Below are 23,500 nucleotides of genomic sequence, written 5' to 3'. Positions count from 1 at the left end.
CTATCATCTGCCAGAAGATAAAGTGAGGGTAGGGCCAATAGCCTAAGCGCCTGCACAATGGAGTGCCTATATGATTTCTACCAAGCAAGCAGTCCAGTGCATGCATGCATGGCCTTATTATATTGATTCCACTGCTTCCACCCGCTTTCTTTGTCCATCTATATATATCACATGGCGCACCCCTACAATGCAGCAATACACATGCTTCGTGCCAGACAGGCATGGAACTCTCGCCTACACTATTAGATTGTCCCAAAACATGCGAATGCACATGTCTTCCCCTCTAAGCTACCACCAGCGTTGCATTTAGACATCTAGCCGCCCTGTGATTAAGCGCTAGCCATAAGTGCAGCGGCACTAATTGGGATTTTGAATTGCCAGTGTCGCCCAAGTCATAATATTCCACATTTTCTATTGCATGTTGTCGATCGCACGCCTCCTATATACTTCGTCTCTCGTTAACAGTGGCCAGAATATTTCGCGGGCTTAGGATGATGCACGTAACGAACGAAACACATCGCCGCAACCTGCGTCATTTCATTCGGCTGAACCCTAGCTCAACCCCAATGATATGTATTATGTGACATACGCAGATCTCCCCCGCACTGCCGGCATCGTCTTCAATAGACGTCAGTGGTATGCCTTTGCGCATTAGGGAACTAGATTAGATACCGCTGTAGGGGCTATCATAGGCTTTGTTCCCACTACTGCCTATCCTTTGCCAGCTGGCTATGCAGGCCGTGTTTTCCAACTTGCATAGCTGCCTCAATCTCTATCTGCTCCTGTTTTAGAACCTGCTTACTATACTCCAGCTCGCGACGCTGCTTGCGTCTTTCGAACTCCGCCCTTTCTTCGCTATCCTTCAGAGCCTTCTCTCGCTTCCGCCGGGCTTCCTGTGCCTTGGCCGTGGCTTCGTCAATCTGTAGATCCTCTGTCTTGGAGAGGCCTTCTGGGGGTGGAGGGAGTGATTGAATAAGCGCTTCAACCAAAGGGTCCCGAATACTAGGCTCGACAGAAATAAAATGCATGTGGGAACGGAGCTGTAACGGCAAATCTGACGGGTCGGTCAGGCTGTTAAGTACTGTCACAGGCTGTGCTTTAAGCAGCGCAAGAAGATCGGACTTGCGCTGGTTTTGTGACATCTTCAGTCGACTGATTAGCTCGCGGTAGAGCTTCTCTCGATCCTTGTCGGAAAGGTTGCGGTCCCCCATGCACGATTCTTTGCGATACTTGCGCTTGAACTCGGGCCAAAATAGTTTAACTGAGGCATGCTCGGCCAGGAACGAAATGTAGGCTAGCTTAGGATCTTGCTTCTCCTCTGTTGCGCGACGTTCCTTTTGGATTCTGATCTTTTCTCGGGTCCAGGCGTCCCAGCATTCTTTGCGGGCTTTGGTCGTGTGTAGAATTGAATACCGTGGATCGTCAATCACCTTGCCATCATCAATAAGCTTTTCCCATGGGCTAAAAGGGTTGATCTTAAAGTCGTCAAGCATATCCCAAAAGAGAGCCTTAGAATCTTCTTCGCTAAGAGTCTCTTGCCCTTCGCCGGCCCATTCATCGTCGACATGCTGTTCACTATCGAATCCCCCCTCGCCCATTGCTTGGAGTTGAAGGAGGATGTCTTCTTCAGTAAATTCGACAGGCCCGTTATCTAGAAGCTCTTCTGTCCGCTGGCGCTTTGTGTCCCGGTCTTCGTCTTCTTCGTCGTCTTCATTTTCATTTTCATCATCAGTGACCTCAATTTCTTCATACTCGGAATCTGATTCTACCGTTTGGGTTTGGCTAGCTAAGTTGGGTGCTCCAGCCCCAGTTTTGCCTTGAGGATTGGTGTTAGGGGAAGGGTCTAAGCCGGCCTCTGCCCGAATCTTGGCCTTGTCAAGCTCAAGGATGGCGTCTTTCAGCTTGTCTGGGATGCGCCAGTAGCTAGCACCTTTCACGGTATTGTAAACGAATCTCCGCTTGTACTTGGTGTAAACAAGATACCACCCATCGTGCCCGGGAATGACAACTTGACTCCTTGGTTTATCTATAGGCTGAGGCTTCGGGCGATCGTTCTTGGGTGCTTCGCGTTTCGGTTTCTGAAAGTGTTGTGGGTTCACTTGCGCCATGAAGGCATTTGCAGCGGCAGGTGTTGGCAGAGACGGCAAAACAGGCACGCCGGTCGGCATGGGTTGTATCGAAGGCCTTTTATAAGTAGACTGCTTTGTTTCGGCATGGTAATAATAAATTTGGCCGGATGGCGCTTTGTGTTCCGTCCAGCCTGGTAGCAAAGGCGCGGAAGCTGCTGCGCCCGCGACTGAAGGCTTGTAAGTTGATTTGAGCATGCTTAATCGAAGCCAGAAGACTAGAAGTGTATAATTGTAGTATAAAAAGATATGGCAGTGCAATATTAACTTAGCCTTGCACGCTCACTTTCACTTTGCCGCTGCTGATATTTTTCATAGGCCTCAGTTCCAAGTTCTGAGTTCGCAGTTCTAACTTCCTGGGAAGGGTCCCAATAGGCGCACACGGCTCCCGTGTGATTTTTCAAGCCACAGGGACCCGTGTGCCTACCAGGCCCCTCCTGGGAATATACGATTATGTAAGCAGGACAGTGTGGAAAGCCGTGTGCAATAGATGAGCACACCGTCTCCTTGAATCCTTAACCCTTAGACCTTCCATAATCATCGTGAAAGTAAGTAACTGTGGCTTAGATTTATCTCCGCATTACTCCTGTTTTTGGTGTGTTTAATATTGCTTCTTCATCTTGGCTAGATGCTATGCGGGCTAATCTCAACCCGTATCTGGCTTGTTTTTATCGCGTTTGACGCTCCTAGCTTCCACATTCGTCCCTATTTATCAAGCCCTAGCGCTCTCTATGGCGTCCACCAACCGGCATAGCGGCTTCGCATCTGTGGCCGATGTTGTTCTGAAGGTTGGCGGTTTCGCTCTTATACTGCTGTGTGTGGATAATGGCAGCTAATCCCTTTTTTCAGAGAAGTCATGCCGCCGAATATATCGGTATAGGTGTTCTCGTCATTTTGTATTTCACGGTGTGTTGGCTATAAATACACTAAAACGGCGCTGAGTCAAGAAGTAGTGGCTAATCTGCTCGGTGGCAAACTTAGGTTATTTTGCCTCTGCGGCCGTTCCACCGCATGTTTTACGTCAACGACTTGGCTATTTCATTTCCACACGCTGAGGTTGAACATGTGTCTGTCTGTACGTAAAGGGAAACTGGAATGAAAATGGGCAAGCTTCTGTTTTTCTTTGTCATTCCGGAGCTAACTACGTCTCTTGTCTAAGTTATGAACTTTGTATGGGCGCTTTATATACCTATTGGGGTTCTTGTCGCCTTCAACTTGGCTGCGCGTTCTCAGCCACATAAGCATGAAGCTACATATCTCGGCTTTGTCATTTCAATCCTCGTGAGTGTCGTGATTACCGACATCATCAAGAACGCCGTTGGTCGTCCACGCCCAGATTTGCTCGCCCGGTGCAAGCCGGCCGAAGGGACCCCACACGATACTTTGGTAGGCATCGAAGTGTGTACGGCGGCCCCTGGCCATGATTTGATGGACGGTTGGCGGTCTTTTCCCAGTGGCCACTCGTCCTTTGCGTTTTCTGGTCTTGGATTTTTATCCTTATGGTTGGCTGGCCAGCTCCATATCTTTAACATCCACAGCAGGCGAAATCTCGGTAAGGCCATAGTCTGCTTCATTCCAGTCATGGGGGCACTTCTCATCGCTATTAGCCGTTGTGAAGATTACCGACATGACGTGTATGACGTTACGGTCGGATCCATTTTGGGCTCCTTGGTGGCTTATTGGAGCTACCGCCGGCATTTCCCTCAACTCTCACGCATCGATAGCGATGAGCCTTACCCTCAACCTAGTGTAAGCTCATCATTTGGGGAGTTTACACAAGTCGGAGATGAGGAGTCTTTGTCTCTTTCTCTTGATCAGGCACACGTGAGTTAAAGTTGAAGCAAGTGCCACCACCCGCAGGAAGCAAACTGACACAATTTTGCGTAGGATAATTGATCCCTGTGGCTAGCTAGACCTGACTAAAAACTAAAGCAGGTTTGCATTGAGACTCTGACATGCATAATAAGCTCTCAACGGTTGGGTATGTTTAGTTAGTCGCAGTATAATAATATCGGCGATAGAATAATTCAAGCCTCTGTTGGGATCAGTTCTCATGTAGAACATATATTATTCATGTTCGTGACCATCATTACCGTACAGAGGTGACTCGGGATATGCATCATGACGTTTCCTCAAGCCTTGGTACCCGCTGTTGCTTGCTGTTGACTGTACGCTATTCTAGTTCTCTTCTGATGCTTCCTCCTTGGCTAGGCCATGCTCCTTTAGCAATGCCGTGATCTCCTCTGCACTCCAAAGCTTGTGGTATATCTTGCCATCCTCGGTCTGTCCAACTGTTGCAAATTCAACTATAGAATGATGAGTAGTTAGTATCCGTTTGGTCAAATAAGAGCGCAGGATTGTGGCAAGGTACAAAAGAAACTTACTCTTCTCACTGCTCAGCTTCGTGGAATCCATAGTCTTGCTGAGGACCTTGACAGCCATGGCACATGCCTCTTTTAGCGTGCAGTCCTCCTTGTAGTCTTGTTTCAACAAACTCTGGGCACTGGCGTGGTTTGCACCGGCGCTAGTGGCCTTCCAACCACCGTAGTTTCCGGAGGGATTGCTGTGGTACAGCTGGAACTGTCTCTTGGGGTCCCAGCCGGCGTAGATGAATGAAACACCGAAAGGCCGGAGACCACCGTGTTGTGTGTATCCCTGCTTAACGTCGCAAAGGCGGCGGACGAGTTGCTCGCAAGGAATGTCTTCGTTGTAGGTGAGGAGATATCTTTGGGCAATCTGACGAGCATAGGTGATAAGAATGTTGGCATCGGCCGTCATTCCTGCAACGGCGCAGATCATGTTGCTACGAAGAGGTGAATAATTAGTGACTGGCGCTCGACTCTTCTCTTCCTGAGGAGGAGTGAAGGAGGGATAGGGCAGAGTGAGAGAGGGTGATAGACATACTCATTGAGGATGTATAGCTTCTCGGCAGAAGTGTCTTGCTCCAGAAGCTTTGACGTCACTTTTCGTTCAGCAGCGAGAACAATGCCATCCTTGGCTAGGATGCCAATGGCAGTGCCGGCATGGGAGATGGCCTCGAGGGCATATTCGACTTGGTATAGTCTGCCCTCGGGAGAGAAGATGGTGGTCTGAGAAGCAGAAGAGTCAGAAATCCGGGGTAGAGAGGTGTAAAATTGAGCACTTGATATGTAGCATGCAGTGCACAGATATACAGAAACATACCCGGGAATCGTAGCGTCTGGCCATCGTGAGCCACTGTGTTCTGCTTTTACAATGGAGTGATGAGTATGCGCGGTGAGTGCTGTGAAAGCTGTGTAAATAAACGGTAGTGGTGAGCAGTTAATGCTGAAAACAGAGCGCAGTGTGAGGGAGGGAATGGCTGGAGAAGTATAGGCGATTTGTAGAGAGAGGCAACGGGCTGTTAGATAGCGTTTATGTTCAAGAACAAGAAATTCGGTGCATGAAGGACGTATTACAAACACAGGCAAGCTTGTAGTCTTCACCACCAAATGCCAGCCTTGGGATGGGGAGCTAAGCTCCAGGCAAGCATTAGCCGCGTCAAGGCGGCCAGTGACAACTGAGCTGAGCTATATCAACCGAGGATCAACCGAGTATACAGCCCCGCTAGCGTGCGATGGTTGGCCCGATAAGCCCTGTCACGTGATATATCCACTATGCCTTGTCGATGATGGATGTTGTCACCACGAACAAAGCAAAACATTTCTTAACACCCATAGTAAGTTGCCTGTATTGCTGCATTGCTATTCTACTGTACTGGCGCACCACTGCATCGTCACATGGCAGTTGAATTTATCACCCACGGCTTATCTTCCGCGCTTTAATCATCGATCCATTTGAATTTGGGGCTGAGCTCTGTTTTTTCCCTCTCAGCCAATCTTGTGACGCGCTAACTGACTAGGTCTGGTTTAGCTCTGGAGATGCTCTATTCTCCACGCGACAGAGCACTGTCTTACTTGTACCAGTAGAACCACTTCCAAAATTCCTTTTTTTTCTTCCCAGTTTGTCCATGCATGCATAGTCATTCTTCCTGCCCTGTCTTATCCCATCACATTTCGCGCTAGGTAGAAGATCTTCATAGGCGCATAGGGCCACCGCCTCAAATTTTCAAGCCATAAATCAAGTCCTTTGTCGTAATTTGCGCTCTACAACACAGCCAGACGGCTCATTACAAATCTGATACAACCGCATACGCTCATACACACACAACATACAATTTGACAAGTGCTGCTTTTGAACCCTCTTGCACCGTTACTGTTCTGGCCCGCATCTTGGCCAAAGGCGCTAAGAGCTTGTTCAAGTTCGACCTTATACATATAAATAGCCCTGCTCGTGCTGGGCGCTCGACTCTTTGCGCTGCGTAGACTATCGCTGTCATGTCTGGTAAGTCTCTTGCTACTTTGCGCTTCCCCCAGCGCCCTCCCCCCTTCAAGGCTATCTTGCTCCCTTTGCCACCACAATTGCCTAATGACCCTCTCCTAGAAGCTGAACCTCGTCGCTCCGTAAGGGCCACCAAAGGCCAACATAAGGCACTAGACCAACTCGACCAGACACCCGAGCCGAAAAAGCGCCAGGCGAAGCGCAACAGCAAAAAGAAAGAGTCCGAAGAACCCGAAGAAGTCATCCGCTGTGTTTGCGGAGCAACCGAGCAGTCTACCGATGAGTCTGAACCCTGGATAGCATGCGACAAATGTGGTGTATGGCAGCACAATGTCTGCATGGGAATGAGCGTATTCACTGAGGATTTGCCTAAAAACTACTACTGCGAACAATGCGAGCCTCAAGATCACGCCGAACTTATTAAGGGCATGGAAGCGGGAGATTTACCCTGGGAAACTCGGCGTCGGATCCACGAAGATGAAGAGGCTGAAAAGCGAAAGCGCAAGACAAAACGCGGCCGTGGAAAGAAGGTTGTCGATAACAAAGAAGAAGTTAACAACCGTTCCAAATCCCCCGAGATACGACACGAATCGTCAAAGCCCGAACCCACTACTACTAAAGCGGCTGCTACGGGCAAGCGCAAGACTCGGGCAGAGTCTCCGTTAGTTGAAAAGGTATGTAAAGCACGCTTTACTCTTGCTACTTATACAGCCCTCACTAATCAATATAATGGCCTGCTGTATAGAACGGCCCTGCTCACAAGCTCCGGAAGATCTCACAGAGCGATCCCGCCTCGATAAAATCGAAATACACGCCACCTCCGGATCTAGCTGCCAGCGCTGGTGAGCTTCCCGATACTCGTCAAGGGACTGTTAAGGTGCTCATGAAGGCCTTGTCTCATATTTTAAACTCCGTCATGAAGCGGGGGGTTATTGAACTTACGCCCGGCGCCACTGTTGATTCTACATCAGAACGCCTGGGTCTTGAGATTGAACGAGCTGTATTTGATACTCATGCCAGCCAGAAAGAGTATGCCCAACAGTGTCGGACTTTGGCCTTCAATCTTAAGTCGAACGAGGAATTGATACTGCGCATCTTCAGGGGTCATTTATTCCCTAATATGCTTGCACTCATGACCACAGAGGAGCTAGCTTCTCGAGAGCTCCAACGAGAGAATGCTCAAATGAAAGCTCGGGCTGACAAACAAGCCATTCTCGTTGATGAACCGACCAGGAGGGTCCGGAAAACGCACAGGGGTGAGGAATTGCTTGAAGAAGATACCTACTTGGATACAGAAGAGGCGCCTCCACCCACTGGCGGAGCCTCGAAACCCGCAAAGCAGGACGGCGGAGTTGCTATTAAAAAGGAACAAACTAGCCAATCGCCTATCCGCCCCAGTTTCGATATGAACAAGGTGTATGCTAAAATGAAATCGCCATCGGCCGCCCAGCAACGGCGATTCTCAAATAATCAACCTCTTCCATCTGGCCCAGGAATAGACCATGACGTCGATCGGTTATTGGCAGAAAAGTCGCCGTCTCCCCAGCCAGACGATTACCCCTCAGACCCCAATACTATCTGGAAGGGGAATCTTGCCATGAGCACTTTAGCAAATATCCAGGTCCGTGCAACTTACGCCGGGGGGTGCAACCTACAAAAAACCAAGGGTCTTGCGTGGGAATCGCTTTTCCCTAAGCGCCTGGAGGTGGCTGGTCGAATTGACCAGCAAAAAGCGGTTGAATATTTGTGTGGTTTGCGCTATAATGACTACACGGACATTGTGGTGACCGCCGTCACACCAACTGCCGAGCGATTTCAGGAACAGTTCCAGGCTGCCATTCACTATTTTGTCAGCAAGGGCCGCTATGGTGTCATAAGCGATAAAGGCGTCAGCAACATCCGAGACACGTACTTAGTTCCTGTTGCTTCTGGAAGCAAGAATTTGCCTGAGTTCATGCTAAACTTTTCGGATAACCTTCTTCCCCTAGAGCGCGCTGATCCTATTCTGTTGGTTGTCTTTGTATACCGCGATGAATCTCGTCTTCAAAACACAACACAGCCTCAACAGCAGCAAAACGCCGTATCAAATGGCCCTCCAGCCTCTAGTCCCCAAGAATCGCCTACGCCCGGTGCCCGATTTTTGCCGTCTACTAGCAACGGTGGGCCTGGAGCTCCCGAGGCGGGCGCCCAACAAACGCTTCCTGTAATCCAAGGGCAATCGCCGTCAAGGACAAGCACCCTACAAACATATCCCCAAGCTCACGCTCATGTTCATCATTCGCACGCATCTCTGAGTGAGAGTGACCGCAAGCTCAAACAAATTGAGGGCGAGCGTCTGGCTCATGAGATAGTAGGCTCATACCTAGATGCGCCTACGATGAAGTTCTTGCTGCCTCAGGCGTGGCAAATGTCCCGCCGGGAGTGGGAAGTTGTCCGAGAAGTATTTACAGCTGATGCGCGGACAAGAAACGACTTGGGGCATCTGAGTCGCATGCTTGAGATGAGGCGCTCACCGAACCAACAACAGCGTGCACAGGCGCAGCCACAGGCCCAAACACAGTCTAACGCTTAGAGATAGATTGCTTGGGATCAGAACAATCCGACAGTTTAAGATGGAGAGATGTGCATAATAGCGTCTTTGATTGACGATGTTTCTTTACGGACAGTTGGGATAACGGAGAGGATGGATACCCGGGTTACATGGAGTCTAGGCGAATTATGTATGTCAACGGATATGGGCTTAGTTTCAAATGTTTATGTAATGTTCCAAGCATGTCATTTTCATCTGATTAGAGGTGATCGTGATGGTGATTTATTCAAAGTGCTTGCTTGCCATCTATCGTGCAAGAGGGAAAGGCAAAAAAAGGATATGTATGTATGTATGTATTTTTTAACGTCTACCTACAGCTATTTCACCGTAATACGACGGCCTTCCGGACGGGAGCACCTCCCGGGCGGTCCGCAATGACAGGAACGCATAGACTTCAACCATCTCCTATGACTTTTTAGGGTCCGGCAATATAGCCAGGAGGGTCTCTGTATAGCGCGGCCCGAGGGCGTACCTGTCGGGTTCCAGGATTGGTTACCTGATATTTTTGGTTGGTGGAGGCCCCGTGTACAAACTAGTCTAAAAGGCCCCCGGCTGTCGGCACGGGGGATAGGCCCCGGCGGAGTACGGTGGTTTTGTCCTTCTATGCGTGGCTGCTGCAACACCTTTGGTTTTCCCATTTTCCACATCATCCCCCTTTCCCCATCGACAGAAACCCCAGACAAACCCTAAACCCAGAAGTGGAATCAACTCCCAACTTCCCCACAAACATTCGATCCTCTGAAAAATCTGCTATGTGTCCTGACACCATGAAAATCATGGAGACAAGACAACAGATTCCAGTGCAGTCTGGGAATCCCGTCAAGCGACGAGAAAGTCAACCATACTGTGTGAGCATCCGAGGGCTCATGGTCTATCCTTCCACCGCCCTGGTGGCCGCTGCCTCATGCGGTGTGGATGTGACCTAAGGCAGCCCCCTTTCTAGTGACCTGCCACAGTCACCAGTCTGTTCGAGGACAGAGGAGCGCGAGAAAAAACAAAACATAAGAAAAAGGTGTGGACTGTGTGAACTCTCAAAAACTCAGTCCTGAGCGTGAAGGTGAACTCCTTGAGTTGGAGTGGTGTTGTGGCGATGAGGAGTCAAAAAAAGGATATATGTGTTATGTATGGGCAGCACAAAAAGACATGCAGGTAAGACCTATGGCAAAAAGTGAACCGAGGCGGACTTGAACCGCCGACCTTTTGTGTCCATCCATTCGGAGATGAGTGTTAGACAAACGTGATAACCAACTACACCATCGGTCCGGGGCTGTTGTGTTGTTGATGATGATGATGATGATGAAATTCAGTTTATACTCTAGGGACTATCTGCGGCCCCACTTTGGGAGTCCGGAGCTCTTTCGAGGACCGTATTTTCTGGCGCCTGTTTTTTCTGTACCCCCTCCGCCCATGTCTGTGTGGTCCCGGGTCACGGCTTTGCCGTACCCATAGGGGCCTCCACAGGACATTCCCCTGCTGACTCCATCCCCGTAAGGAGAAGAGAGGAAAAAAGGCAGGGAAGAGGGCTTCCCGTATTTTCCCTCCCTTCCCCCTACCCCACCGGTAAACCCCAGACCAACCCTAAACCCAGAAGAGGGGAGTCTGTCCCAACTTCCCCACAATCATTCGATCCTCTGAAAATTCTGCAGTGCCCGGAAATCGTGAAGATCACGAAGTCAGGACAGCAGCTTCCAGTGCAGCCTGGGAAGCCTTTTCCATAAATTTTGTCTAAAATCCAGACTGTGTGAGCATCCGGGGCTCATGGTTAGTCCTTCCGCTTCTTCGATGCGCTGCCTGTTTGGTGTGGATGTGACCTCGAGGCAGTCCCCTTTCTGGTGACCTGACCCGAAAGTCACCAGTCCGTCGTCAGACGGGACCGCAAGAAAGAACAAAAACAAAAGGAAAAACCTAGGAAATATTTTGGACTGTGTGAACTCTCAAAGTTTAGTCCTGAGTGTGTGATGGTGTGTTCCTTGAGGTGGATTGGTGTTGCGGCGATGAGGTGTTGACGATCGCGAAAAAGGTGTCGTGGAAAAGGGGGTGGATCGACGACGAGGTTAACCTCAAGGTTGGGTAAGTGCGGCCTCAAGGCATCACAGCTCATTTGCCATAAAATAATAAAGAATGAAAAAACGGTTATCGGTGTCATAAACGTTTTCCACCAGAAACCTGAAAAAAGGGGAGGTGCCAGACCTCAAAGGTACCCCCCGAGGGTTGTAGGAGGGAGAGTTGCTGTTGTGTTGTTGTGTTTGTGTGTGTGTGTGTGTGTGTTTGTATTTATGCTCTTCCTAATAGTTTGGTTGCCGTCTGCAGGACCACTCGTGGGTCTCGTCCTTATCCGCCCCGCATCTTTGGCATCTTAGCGTGGCGTTCTGGTGTTTCCGTCTTTGGTGGTAGGCGGCGAAGTCGCCATGGCTCGAGAGCGCTGCCATGATTATCCCTTGAAGTCTTCTGGGGCCTTCCGGTACGCCGAGTTGGCCTCGCTTTGGGAACTCGAGATCTTTCCTGAAAGAATGGTCCTTGATGGTGGCTTGGTCTCTGACCCAGTCTTGGATGGACTGACTGAGGTCTTCCTGAATCCACCTCTTCGCTCTAGACAAAGACATGGAGTAGTCCGGGGCTTCCACCGCGGCGCTCTTTGCTAGGGCGTCTGCCTTCTCGTTCCCTTCAATATCCTTATGGCCTGGGACCCAGATGCAGTGGATCTTCAGGTTCGGGAACACATCTCGGAGTTTTTGGGCTAAGGTCTTGGCGTGATCTAGCTCATGTTGAGAGGTGCTGGTCTTCTTTGCCACCGAGTTCATCCTATCTACCGCCGCCTGGTTGTCTGAGCAGATCCAGATGGCGTTGCTTCCTTGGACTAGTCCGCGGTTCAGACTCTGAATTCCGTGCCTGATGGCTCTGATTTCTGCGTCTGCTACCTCGGCCCACTTGCCACATGCGAAGCAGCCTTCGGTTAATTGCCTGTTGTCCCGCTGAGATATCCAGCCTGCGCCGGTCCATCCAGAGGAGAGTTTCGACCCGTCGGTGTACAGCCAGATGTCTGAGCTGTTGCAGGTGCCTTTCCATTCTATGTGCTTCTTTGCCGCTATTTCCTTCTCTAGCCCATTGTGCACCGCTGCCTGGGGTGCCGGGTCCGCTGTTGGTAGGACGTCTTTGATTGGGCCATACCTGGGTAGGGGCTTGGGGAGAAGTCCGAGTACTTGCTTTTGGTGTGTAAAATGTCTTGTTTTCCACAGGGGGTGTTCCTTGTCTATCGTGTACCACCTAATAGCTTCCCTTTTAACTGCCGAATCTAGCGCGATGTGGATTGGCGGGCAATTTGCAGTCATGTGGAGTAGTGAGGTGGGAGTAGAACTGAAAGCTGGCAGCGCCACCAGGAGGGCTCTCCTCAGTGGTTTCTCCAGCTTCGTTGCCTTTTTCTTGTTCCCCACGCACCCTGGCTTCCACCACGTCGCTGCTGTGTAAGTGGCCGAGGCTAGGATGCTGGTTCTCACCACCTGTGTCAGTTCCTTGGCGGGTGCTCCATGTTTGCATCCTCTCAGGATTCTCAGGCTGTGTGTGACTCTCTCGAGCTTCCCTGCGACCTGATCTACTTGCTTGTGGAAGGTGAGACCCCTGTCGAAGCAGACTCCCAGCCACTTCAGCGATCCTCCAATGGGGGTGGCCTTGATCACAGGCAGATCTTCCATCACCAGGTCTGGGTTTTTAGACCCCAAATTTTTCCTTGTCAGGTGTAGGAGTTGGGTTTTTCCATGGTCTAGCTGTAAGCCATTGTCTGCGCACCATTTGATGGTGTATCCCATCGCCGGTTTCAGGTCCCTTATGCAGTTCTCCAGGTTGTCCCCTTTGATTATCCACAAGCCGTCGTCCATGTACCCTCTCAGTTGTAGCGACCAGCTTTTGTACAAAGGGGCCATGAACAGCATGTACAAGATGGGGGAGATTGGCGACCCCTGTGGGAGGCTGCCGCTTGTGGGTCCTGGGGGCTCCGTGTTGCCGTCTAGTGAGATCTGTGCCGACCTCGATTCCAGGAAAGACTGCACCCACTTGCACACATGGCTTGGCCATCTTTGTTCTTGTAGTCTGGCTACCATCCTATTTGGCAGAATTCCGTCAAAGGCTCCTTGCACGTCGAATGTGAGGATCGATGTGATCTTTCCTTCGTCCATATTCTCTCTGATTTCGTTGACCAGTGCCAGTGTCAGGTCTGGGGCGGATCTTTTCGGTAGTGCGCAAGTGTAGTTGTCCTCGAATAGCCTTTTAGCCATGGCAGCGGTCGTGAGCCTCTTGGCCACTATTCTTTCCAGTGCTTTCGCCAGGGTAGGAAGAAGAGATATCAGCCTGTAGGCCTTCGGGTCGCTTCTGTCTCTTTTCCCTGGCTTGGGCAGAGCTACCATCTTTGCTGACTTAAAGCAGGTTGGGTGGTATCCTTGTTGGACGCACCCGTCGAAGAGTCGTGTGATCAGTTTGCCCAGCTCAGGCCAGCACATGGCCAGGAGTTTGTTCCAGATTCCGTCCTTTCCCGGTGCTGTGTTTTGGGGCTTCCTGATCGCCTCTTCGGCTTCTTTTTCCGTCACTGGGTCCCAGGCTCGTCTGCGGTCTAACCGCACTTGGGGCCTGGGGACGTCTGGTAGTCCGCTTCCTGCTAGATGTCTTTCTCTCAGGATCTGGATCTTCTCTGCTGGGGTGGAGTGGAGGCTCCCGTCTGCTTTCTTCAGGGCCGGGGAAAGGGTCTTTTGTGGATTCACCACCCACTTCGCCGCTTTGTGGACTTCTGGTAGGGTCTTCAGGCCTGTCACCAGGTCTTTGTAGAACTTCCTGCTCGCTTTCATGACAGTTGACTTCATCTCGTCCCTGGCCTTCTTGTAGTTTTGCTTGGCTATTTGCAGATCCTCTCCGAGGTTCGTTGCGCCTAGCCTGGATAGTTGGGAGAGGGAGTCGAATTGTCTCTTGGCCCTTATGACTTCTTTTTTTCCGTCGCTGCAGTCCTCGTTCCACCATCGGTATCCTGAGCCTGAAACTTGTCTTTGGGGGGTTGCTGTCTTGAATGCATGTTGGATTGCCCGGGTGATTTCCTCTGCTGCCGTTTCCAGCGCTTGGGTGGAGTTCATGCCCTCCTCTGGGAGGGCATTTTGTATTTCACTTGCTGCCACCTTGCATGCGTCCGCGAAAGTCTTTTGGTCTAGGTCCTTCAGTCTTCTGACTGTGATCTTTTCCTTGCTCCTTTGTTGGGTCCGGATTTTGGCCAGTTGGGGGGAGTGGTCGCTGCCGCATTCCAGCTCCCCCCGCATTGGTATCCCTTCAGTTTGTTCCACATATCTGCCGAGATCCAGGTGAGATCAATTACCCTTCCTTGGATGTGGGTGGGCACTGTGTTGTCATTGGCGCATATGAGACTTCTCCTCTCGGTCCACTCGACTAGGGCTGCGGCCTTTCCGCATTCGCGGGTATTCGTCGCGTCCCAAGCACTGTGGTGCAGATTGAAGTCCCCCATGATGATTGTGTTGTCCAGTCGCTTATCTATTCTCGTCAGTAGGTCAGCTGCTTCATTTGCCCTCTCGCTTTGGGGGCCCGCGTTGTATACCCCTATTATTGTATACTTTTCATCTCCGCGCTGTGCCGTGACCGCGCAGAGATCTGGGTGAGTCTGTGTCACTCCTGAGGGGTATATCTCGAAGTTAGACTGTTTGTGGATGAAGCAGATTGCTCTTCTCCGTGTCTGTCCTTCCATCGCGGGGCCTAGCAGAATGTACTGGGGGTGGAGTGACGTTCTTTCTTCCATGTAAATCGGTGGTTCTTGGATGAGCACGATGTCTACCTTATCCGCACTTGCGGTCTGGAGGATCGTTTTTTGCGCGGCAGGTGTACGCCGCACATTCGCCTGAATTACCTTGAGGAATGTCTCTTTGTTGTCCCTGCTAATCCTACCTCTCATTTTTGGGTGGGAGCCCCCTCGCCAGATTTCTCTGGCTCTTCGGCGTTCGCCGGTGTCTCAGGGTGGTTGCTTGTGAGGTGAGCTTGTCCACATTCTTGGCACTTTGCTGCGTAGTTGCAGTTCTTTGCCTGGTGTCCTCTGCCGCATCTCTCGCACTTCGGTGTGCCTCATGCCTTAGCTGAAGATTGCCTGACTATTCTGGACAGGCCAAGAATCTCGATTGTCTTTGGAACCTCCTTTGGCTCGTGGATTGCCACCCTGAGTCCCCGCATGGTAGGGTCGTGTTCGTATTCCCTCCAGTCCATCAACTTAATGTCGCCTCCAAATGCCATCTGAATGTCTGACTTGACGTCGTCCATGCTTGTCGGGCGGGTGACAAGCTTCCCTTCTTCAATGGTGTTAATTGTCTTGGGGACGTTAGGGATGACGAACTTTACCCAGACCGTCTCTTTCCCCACTGTCTTTGCCTTCAGGAAGTTCCGGATGAGCTCCTTTGCTTCTGTGTCCATCTTGCCTTCCTTTGCATGAAAGGCGAAACCTGTCCTAGTGCTGGTCATCCTGAGAATGACCTCTTCGCCTTTGAAGAGGTCTCTGTTAATCCTCTGCTTCACCACTGCGGGGTTCACCATTTTCCAATCCGAGTCTTCAAACAAGGTAGCCAGGAGCCTGTTCTCGTCGACTTTCCTGTGTGATGTCTTTGGGGTTTCGGGCAGGGCCGGTGGGACGTTTGCCTGTGCCTTTTGGGCGGTTCCTTTGGGTTTGGCAGCCTGAGTCGCCTTTCCTGCGGCTGCCTTTTCCGCCCACGTCTGAGGGGCCCGTTTTTGGGCTGTTGTGGGCTTCGGGGTTGTGTTTGCGGTTGGCGTGTTGCCTCTCGTTCCTGTCAGCTTATGTCTGATCTCTTCCTCGATGACCGTCATGACTCGGCGTAGGATGTCTTTGTACGCCTGCTGTCCGGCCTTGCCAACTCCGTCCAGGTCTTCCGCCGCGGTGAGGCCGTCCAACTGGTTCGTGAGCGCTCGGATGCCCCGGGCTGTGTCTTCCATTTTCTTCTTCTCTTCTTCCAGTGTCTTGTTCAGGATGTCCGCGAAGGCCCCTGTTACCGAGGCTTTCGTGGTGCTTTCCTGTGTGGGTTTTCCGGGGGGGGGTTTGGCGGCGATTTCGGACGGGTTTGTGCCTTCCTTTGGTGGTGATGGTTCTTTTGGGGTGGCTTGCCCTGTGGGGGTTTCCTTGTTGATGGTTGTCTCGTCTTTGTCCTTAGCCTGTGTGGTCGTTACGTTGGGGGGGGAAGGTGGGAGGTCTGGTGTTGGGGTTTCTTGCGGCTTTTCAGCCTCGCGAGGCTGACTTTCGCGGTCAGCCATGTTTGTGTCCTCCATCGGAGGGCGTGTTTTTTTTTTTTTTTTAAAAAGGGTAAATGTCTGTTCAAATGATTTTGACTGTGTTTATCGTGTGTATTTTTGTTGTGTGATGCTGTTGTTGTTGGTCGTTGTTGTTGTTGTTGTTGTCCGGGGCTGTTGTTGTTGTTGTTGTATTTATTCTCTACCTAAACTATCTAAGCTTGACCTGGCTGGACTGAGAGCCATCCTGGCCCAAGCGCCGGACCCTAAAAAGTCATAGGAGCCGCTCGAAATCCAAGCAAACCTGCAATTGCTGACCGCCCAGGAGGAGCCACGGGAAGTTGACATCAGCCAACGGCTCCTGTCCGGAATATGCCGTCGTATTACCGCGAAATAATTGGTAGGTAGACGTAAAAAATAATACAATACAATAATACTAAGCTTGACCTGCGTCATGGCTCAACTCTCCCTCTTACAACCCTCGGGGGGGGTACCTTTGAGGTCTGGTGCCTCCCTTTCTTCCGGGCTGCTGGAGGACGACGTCTATGACACTGATAAGCGTCTTTCATTCTTTTCTTCTTCTTTGACTCTGTCATGGATCTTGACAATGAGCTGTGGAGCCTTGAGGCCGCACTTACCCAACTTTGAGGATAACCTCGTCGTCGACTCGCCCCCTTTTCACGACAACTTTCGCGATCGCCAACTCCTCATCGCCGCAACACCACTCCAACTCAAGGAGTTCACCTTCACGCTCAGGACTGAATTTTGAGAGTTCACACAGTCCGCACCTTTTTCTTTTGTTTTGTTTTATTTCTTGCGCTCCTCTGTCCTCGGATAGACTGGTGACTGTGGCATGTCACTAGAAAGGGGGCTGCCTTGCGCCTCATCCACATGCACGAGGCAGCGGCCACCAGAAAAGTGGAAGGATATATCACGAGCCCTCGGATGCTCACACAGTCTGGTTTTTCTCGTCTTTGGGGGGGTTTTCCCAGGCTGCACTGGACGCCGCCGTCTTGCTCTCGTGATTTTCACGACTTCAGGAAGCGTGGCAGGTTTTTCAGAGGAACGAATGTTTGTGGGGAAGTTGGGGGTTAGCCCCACTACTTCTGGGCTTAGGGTATATCTGGGGATTTCCTCTTTTTTTTTTTTTTTCTTTTTGTTTCTGACGACTGCAGATGGAAGACGAGTAACAAGCTTGCTTGGGAGCATACGAGCTTCTCTCGCCCAAAGCCTGTGGTCAGCCCTGCAGAGGGTTAATTCTGTCCGGTAACCAATCCGGCGTCGTTTGATCTTAGTGATTCCAGTAGACGTTAAATATATTCAAATCAAATCAAATCAAATCAAATGCGTCATGGCTCCGAAGATCTCTATGACGTGGAATCAGATCAAGAAAAAGGTAGGTTTTTCGAGTCCAGACTTCTCGATTCGGCCGTGAGAAAGACTGCTTTTTCTATCACCATTTATTGAGTGGGTCGGGTTCCTCGTCTACCGCCCGGGTCCGATCACTTCTTGGTGTCTTAGGACCTTTCTGTTAGACTCCATCCTTGTAAGGGGAAGAGAGGAAAAGGCATGGAAGACAACTTCCCGCATTTTCCCTTCTTTCCCCCTACCCCACCGGTAACCCCAGACCAACCCTAAACCCAGAAGAGGGGCGTCTGCCCCAACTTCCCCACAATCATTCGATCCTCTGAAAATTCTGCAGTGCCCAGAAATCGTGAAGATCACGAAGTCAGGACAGCAGATTCCAGTGCAGCCTGGGAAACCCTTCCTAGCCGGCATATCGGGTTAATATCCAGACTGTGTGAGCATCCAGGGCTCGTGGTTTGTCCTTCCACTTCTTCGATGCGCTGCCTGTTTGGTGTGGATGTGACCTCGAGGCAGTCCCCTTTCTGGTGACCTGACCCGAAAGTCACCAGTCCGTCGTCAGACAGTACCGCAAGAAAGAACAAAAACAAAAGGAAAAAACATAGGAAATGTTTTGGACTGTGTGAACTCTCAAAGTTTAGTCCTGAGTGTGTGATGGTGTGTTCCTTGAGGTGGATTGGTGTTGCGGCGATGAGGTGTTGACGATCGCGAAAAAGGTGTCGTGGAAAAGGGGTGGATCGACGACGAGGTTAACCTCAAGGTTGGGTAAGTGCGGCCTCAAGGCATCACAGCTCATAAATAAAAGAATGAAAAAACGGTTATCGGTGTCATAAACGTTTTCCACCAGAAACCTGAAAAAAAGGGGAGGTGCCAGACCTCAAAGGTACCCCCCCGAGGGTTGTAGGAGGGAGAGTTGGTCCGGGGCTACAATACTCGGAGCCGGTGCGCCAGGCTATGAAACTTGTGGAATTCTGCGGGCCGGGTAGGGCCTAGGCAGACAAGACACCCGGAAGGCTCGCCCGAGTGCTATGGGTCCCAGGACACATGGGCATTAGAGGCAATGAGCTAGCCGATGCCCAGGCCAAGTTAGGATGCCAGGGACTGGTAACAGAACACCGCTTCAGCCTCGTAGGAGCACGGACCGGCTACGTCTCGACTACGAAGGGTGGTGGAAAGAACAAAAAGGATACCGTCTGTTTGGAACCGGCGTCCCCACCGAGCCCCCCTTCCGCAATTCCCGCCACAAAGGGCTTACTAGAATAGAGCTGGGCCATATCCTCGCGGCTAGAACTGGCGATGGAGACTTTGACAAATACCACGAGCGATGGGGACACAACTGCCCACTCGGATGCAGAGCCTGCAACCAAGCCAAGGAACGAGGACACTGGTGGACCTGCAAGGCACTACCCAGACCATGGAGCCAAAGGTTCGCTGACAAGCTCCTTCAAAACACGAAAGCGACATGTTACATACGTGCTCCTCCCGCCCAAGATCTGTAGCCAGCCTTGCAGAGGGTCAATTCTTCCCAATAACCAATCCGGCTTCGTTTGATCTTAGTGATTCCCGTAGGCGTTAAATAATCAAATCAGATCCAATCTGCGGGCCGGGCAGACAGTTCTGAGGGGTTTTGATCTTGATGATTCTACTAGACTATAAGTAGATTCAAATCAGATCAAATCAAACTCTGAGGAGGGGGCCAGAAGAGAATGCAAAAGGAGAACAGGCGCGGGAGGAGATGTCGAAGAGGCTCTGAAGAGAGGTTTAAGAGTCCTTTCTCTGAAAGACCGGGGACTATCTTGAAATGCGGCAACCGCTTCGCCGAACAGAGGACAAAACCGACGTATTCCGTCAGGGCCAATACCCTAGACCGACAGCTGTTGGAAGCAGCGTTGTAAGACGAAATCTTCCAAGCCGCTTCCGCCCAAAACATGCCGCCTTGCTGCTGTGGAAAACAAGTAGGTAGACGTAAAATAACACAATACCAGCATGGAGAAGCAAAAAGATGGCTTAAAATAAGACATACAACACTGGGAATTCCCACGTGGTCACCCACCGTAGTACTGATCCAGCGCTTTGTAGGTTAACTAGGGGAGAGCGGACGGGATCCCGTGCTTTCTACAAGCCATGGTCGTACGTGATGATGATACAGAAAATAGGAGGGCTTATATTCCAGTATCCCAACAGTTTTCCATCCACGGCTTCTTCTTCTCTCTATATGACCACGCCTGCGTCTCTTTCTTGTCCTGGCCGCAGGCGAGCCATTGCAAAGGAGCCGAGTAGTGGCGGAACCGTTGGTGGTACTTCTTGAAGTCTCTGTGCTTCGAAACTGCTGCTAACATGGTCCCTAGGTTGCTTTTCTGTCCTGTATGTTTTTGCTTGGTTTGTCGTGTGCTACGACGTTGCTATGAACTTGGCTTTCACGTTCATCCTCCGGACCACTGCCTGGTTGTCCAAGCATGTCCATGCTCTGCTTATGTTTCTCAGAGTACTCGGTCCGGTATGCAGCGAATTCTCATCTCAATCACTTTGATCTCTATCGATTTTCCGTGGGAGAAAGAACTAGATCTAAGGACTTGCTCATTCGCCTTCAAAAGTCCTATCTGCCCCCGTCCAGCCATTCCAGAGCATGGAGATATCCGTATGTAGCCAGACGTCTTTAGGTGGTCTAGTTCCCTTGAAGGCGATATGACCCTGAGCTACCTTACTCTTATCTCCGCGAGCCAGCATTGCCGGTATGCGTATCTTCTCCTGTCTACTGGGGAATTGGCTGGGTCTTTCTTACATTAGTTCTTCGGCTTACCGACGTATTTCTTCGCCAAGTTTTTGCCAGCGCAGGTTGGACGCTTTGGAGTATACTCGTACTCCTTGTCCCTAATCGCCCGCCTTCCCGACTCTATGTAGGATTCGGTCTTGTGCTTTTTCTCCCTGCATTGCGTGCATCTAGCGGCAAAGCTGCACGCCTGTGTCTTGTGCTTTCTCCAGCACCGGGTGAGAGGAGCTTGTAGCCAATCTTCTTAACCACATGTCCGTCTCCCAGAAGCTCTATTGTCCTAGGTGACTTCTCTAGATTGAGAACTACGACCTGGATGCCTTGCACCTATGATTTGTTCTCGTATTCTTGGAATCCTAGGGTCTTCAACTCACCGCCCAAGGCTTTCTGGATGTCCTTTCGAGCATCTTCTAGTGTGACCCGTCTGATTTCTGTCGCATCGCAAATACTGCAAGAGATGTTTCTCGTAGTGCATTTTTCCCATACTCTCTCTTTGTTGGGAGCCGAGGCGTCAAAGCAGTTTCGAATGAGATCCGATGTGCCTTCCCTCATGATGCCCAGGGCTTATGACACGGTCCAAAGTCTGTCTACGTCACCTTGGCTAGTGACACCACTACTTTGCCTTAAAAAAGCGTGCTAGTAACCTTTGTCTTGAATACTCCAGAGTTGACATATTTCCGTTTAGGCCCTGAGAAGAGCCTAGCTAGAAAAGTCTCTTTCCCTTTAGGAGCCTGCGGGCGAGTCTGGGCTCTTTAGCGGGTTCCTAGCGGACATCCAGGGTCTCGTTGTCTCCACCGGGTTGGGTGGCCTTCTGGGCCCAAGTCTTTGTGGTTAATTCATTCGCCTGTTTCTCCTGCAGCTTTGTCCCTGCAACCGCCTTTGCAGTCTTACGTTCTATGACCGTCTGCTTAGGCGCCTGTGCGTTTGTCTAGAAGGCCGCCAGTTCGCTTCCAGCGAGAGCCTTTTGGATCGATCTGTCTAGGTGTGCCCTTGGCTCCCTAAAGATCTTGTCAAGGAGTTGTTACTCCTTTTTTCCCGTTTGTTTAGCACAGCCTGTCAATAACTAGGGTCACGCGTTTGAGAATCGTGATCTGTTTTTCCAGCTATTGTGCTTTTCCCATGGATGGCGTATTCAGGGGGGCTTGTAAAGTTACCAGCTTTCGCGTGTATTCTGTCTTGCAGCTTTCGTCCTGGGGACTGTTCTGCATTTTTCACGTGTATCCTTCTCAGGAGGGTTTCCGGTGTGTAGGCCTTTAGCCCCGCGAGGCTAATCAGCCTCTAGCCACTCCCAGATCTGGCATGGCGAGAAAGATGCTATGGGTGTACTTCGTTGCTATAGGTGCCCAAGATACTCCCAAAAGAAAATCACTTTGCAGTGCAAATTTCTGGCTTTGGGTATGGTTTTGTCCTTGACTATAGTGAATATGGACACAGAACACGGTACTTGGAGCAAGAGACAAGGGATGGAGATGAACACGGAGAAAAGAGAAGAGTAGAAACAGGAACAATAAGACAAGCGGGAAGGGAGCCAAAGCCCTGCTGTTGTCTCTGAACCTGGAAGACCGTCAACGTCCATTCCTCCTGCAACCAGCCTTAGCGAGCTAATTGGCCCGCATTATATTGAATGGCATCTTATTTCAACGCCACGTGCCATATCCCTCATAAGCGATTACTCGACTTGCGAGGAGAAAAGACCAGCAAGGAGAAGCAGGCAGCGCTTTGTGCTGATCTTAGAAAACGATCTACCTACGTCTTGCCTTATCTTTTATGCCAGGATTTGCGTCCCGTCATTTCCTCTCAATATCTCCCATGGAATAGTGCCGCTTTGTGGCTGGTGCGGGCATGATATCTATCTTTGTCTAGATGGCTGTATGCACTCTGCTTATATCGGCTCGTTTCCAGGCCCCAGACATCGTTGCCGTGTTTTGGGAGTCTCTAGTCCTCTGGTCCCGGTCCCATGGCTCTATCTGGTCAACGAGTCAGCCGTATATCCAAGTTTAATTTTGCGCGCCGGGGGTTATTCCAAGGTCCCTTTCAGCACTTCTAGCATGCTGTCTTGTTATCCTAGCCTTGTATAAAGGCAGCCAGAGTTACCGGGCTGGCTCTGTTTGTCCTGTCGTTTGCTACTGTGCAGCACTTCTCGATGACGTGCCATATTTTCTAAGATGATTTTCTTCTTAGTATTTGAAGTGCCCTAACATACGCTAGAACTAGGACGAGCACCCCTGTAGCCACCACGGAGACTTTGTTGATCCCGTGGGGGTTTCTTGGTCGGCAGGATCAATATAGTGATGCGAGAACCGGCGTATTGCCACTGGCTACTGCTATTGTTAGGAGGCCTTTTCCCTGTCATATTAGGTAGCTCGATTCTTCACTTAGATATGTCTTCGTCTAAACATTGTGCTATTTGCCCCATAGCCCATTGTCATAGCCAATGGTCGAGCCAGAGAAGCAAAGAAGAATGAAAATGTCCATCGGCGTCAGACATCGTGCTCCAGAAAGTCCGGAAGGGGAGGATGTACTCTCTCTCTAGAAGCACCTTGCATGATGTCATCGTCGGACACTACTTCCAGGCAGTCAGTAGTTGCAAGCCTGTGTCGGCTTCAAGGGTCTCCTAAGACTTTGAAGCGCCCAACTTTGTAGTTTCCTATCTACGGTGTAGGGTTTCAAGATCAGTTATCTAGTGTTTTTAGCATATAGCGCTTCGAGGGGATAGGCCCCGGTAGAGTACAGTAGTTTGTCCTTCTGCATACATGGCTGTTCTAGCACCTGTGGTTTTCCTACCTTCTCTTTCTCACCAAATCGACAGCTAGTCTAGCAGAGGGCTTACTTCTACTAGTAGCAGGCCTGTCGTCGTTTGATCTAGGTTGCTTTCAGTATGTACTTGGCATGTTCGTCGGGGCTAGACAGCTCATCCAGCACTAGAGCGCTAGGATCTTCTCAACCACTTGTGGTTATTTAAGAACAAGTAGCGGGTGGCTAAGGATGAAAGACGGTGATGCTGTCGCGACTTAGTTTCTG

The 23,500-nt window shown here is 50.6% G+C and overlaps 5 protein-coding genes across 5 annotated transcripts; 1 reads left to right on the top strand and 4 right to left on the bottom strand.

Moving 5' to 3' along the window:
- Positions 1 to 704: 704 nt before the first annotated feature.
- On the bottom strand, positions 705 to 2,324 carry HOO65_010047 (Pre-mRNA-splicing factor dre4; the record flags this gene model as incomplete). The annotated part of the gene is made up of 1 exon (XM_070999624.1): positions 705 to 2,324. The coding sequence occupies one exon, from the start codon at positions 2,322 to 2,324 to the stop codon at positions 705 to 707; it is 1,620 nt and encodes a 539-aa protein (XP_070861869.1).
- Positions 2,325 to 4,304: 1,980 nt separating this feature from the next.
- On the bottom strand, positions 4,305 to 5,333 carry HOO65_010046 (proteasome subunit alpha type-4; the record flags this gene model as incomplete). The annotated part of the gene is made up of 4 exons (XM_071006021.1): positions 4,305 to 4,432; positions 4,511 to 4,929; positions 5,031 to 5,215; positions 5,310 to 5,333. 4 exons carry the CDS (start codon positions 5,331 to 5,333, stop codon positions 4,305 to 4,307), a joined length of 756 nt encoding a protein of 251 aa, XP_070861868.1.
- Positions 5,334 to 6,481: 1,148 nt separating this feature from the next.
- Positions 6,482 to 9,057, top strand: HOO65_010045 (Transcription factor BYE1; the record flags this gene model as incomplete). The annotated part of the gene is made up of 2 exons (XM_071005454.1): positions 6,482 to 7,159; positions 7,231 to 9,057. The coding sequence occupies 2 exons, from the start codon at positions 6,482 to 6,484 to the stop codon at positions 9,055 to 9,057; spliced, it is 2,505 nt and encodes an 834-aa protein (XP_070861867.1).
- Positions 9,058 to 11,360: 2,303 nt separating this feature from the next.
- HOO65_010044 (reverse transcriptase) lies at positions 11,361 to 14,366 on the bottom strand (the record flags this gene model as incomplete). The annotated part of the gene is made up of 1 exon (XM_070999623.1): positions 11,361 to 14,366. One exon carries the CDS (start codon positions 14,364 to 14,366, stop codon positions 11,361 to 11,363), a length of 3,006 nt encoding a protein of 1,001 aa, XP_070861866.1.
- Positions 14,367 to 15,177: 811 nt separating this feature from the next.
- HOO65_010043 (putative eka-like protein) lies at positions 15,178 to 16,368 on the bottom strand (the record flags this gene model as incomplete). The annotated part of the gene is made up of 1 exon (XM_070999622.1): positions 15,178 to 16,368. The coding sequence occupies one exon, from the start codon at positions 16,366 to 16,368 to the stop codon at positions 15,178 to 15,180; it is 1,191 nt and encodes a 396-aa protein (XP_070861865.1).
- Between the last annotated feature and the right edge of the window lie 7,132 nt (positions 16,369 to 23,500).

The sequence above is a fragment of the Ceratocystis lukuohia genome (assembly GCF_044167205.1).
Source record: "Ceratocystis lukuohia strain C4212 chromosome Unknown Supercontig1_pilon, whole genome shotgun sequence".
Classification (NCBI taxonomy): Eukaryota; Fungi; Ascomycota; class Sordariomycetes; order Microascales; family Ceratocystidaceae; genus Ceratocystis; species Ceratocystis lukuohia.
Note: the sequence above shows the minus strand (reverse complement) of the source record. Positions and strands in the feature narration are given on the sequence as shown.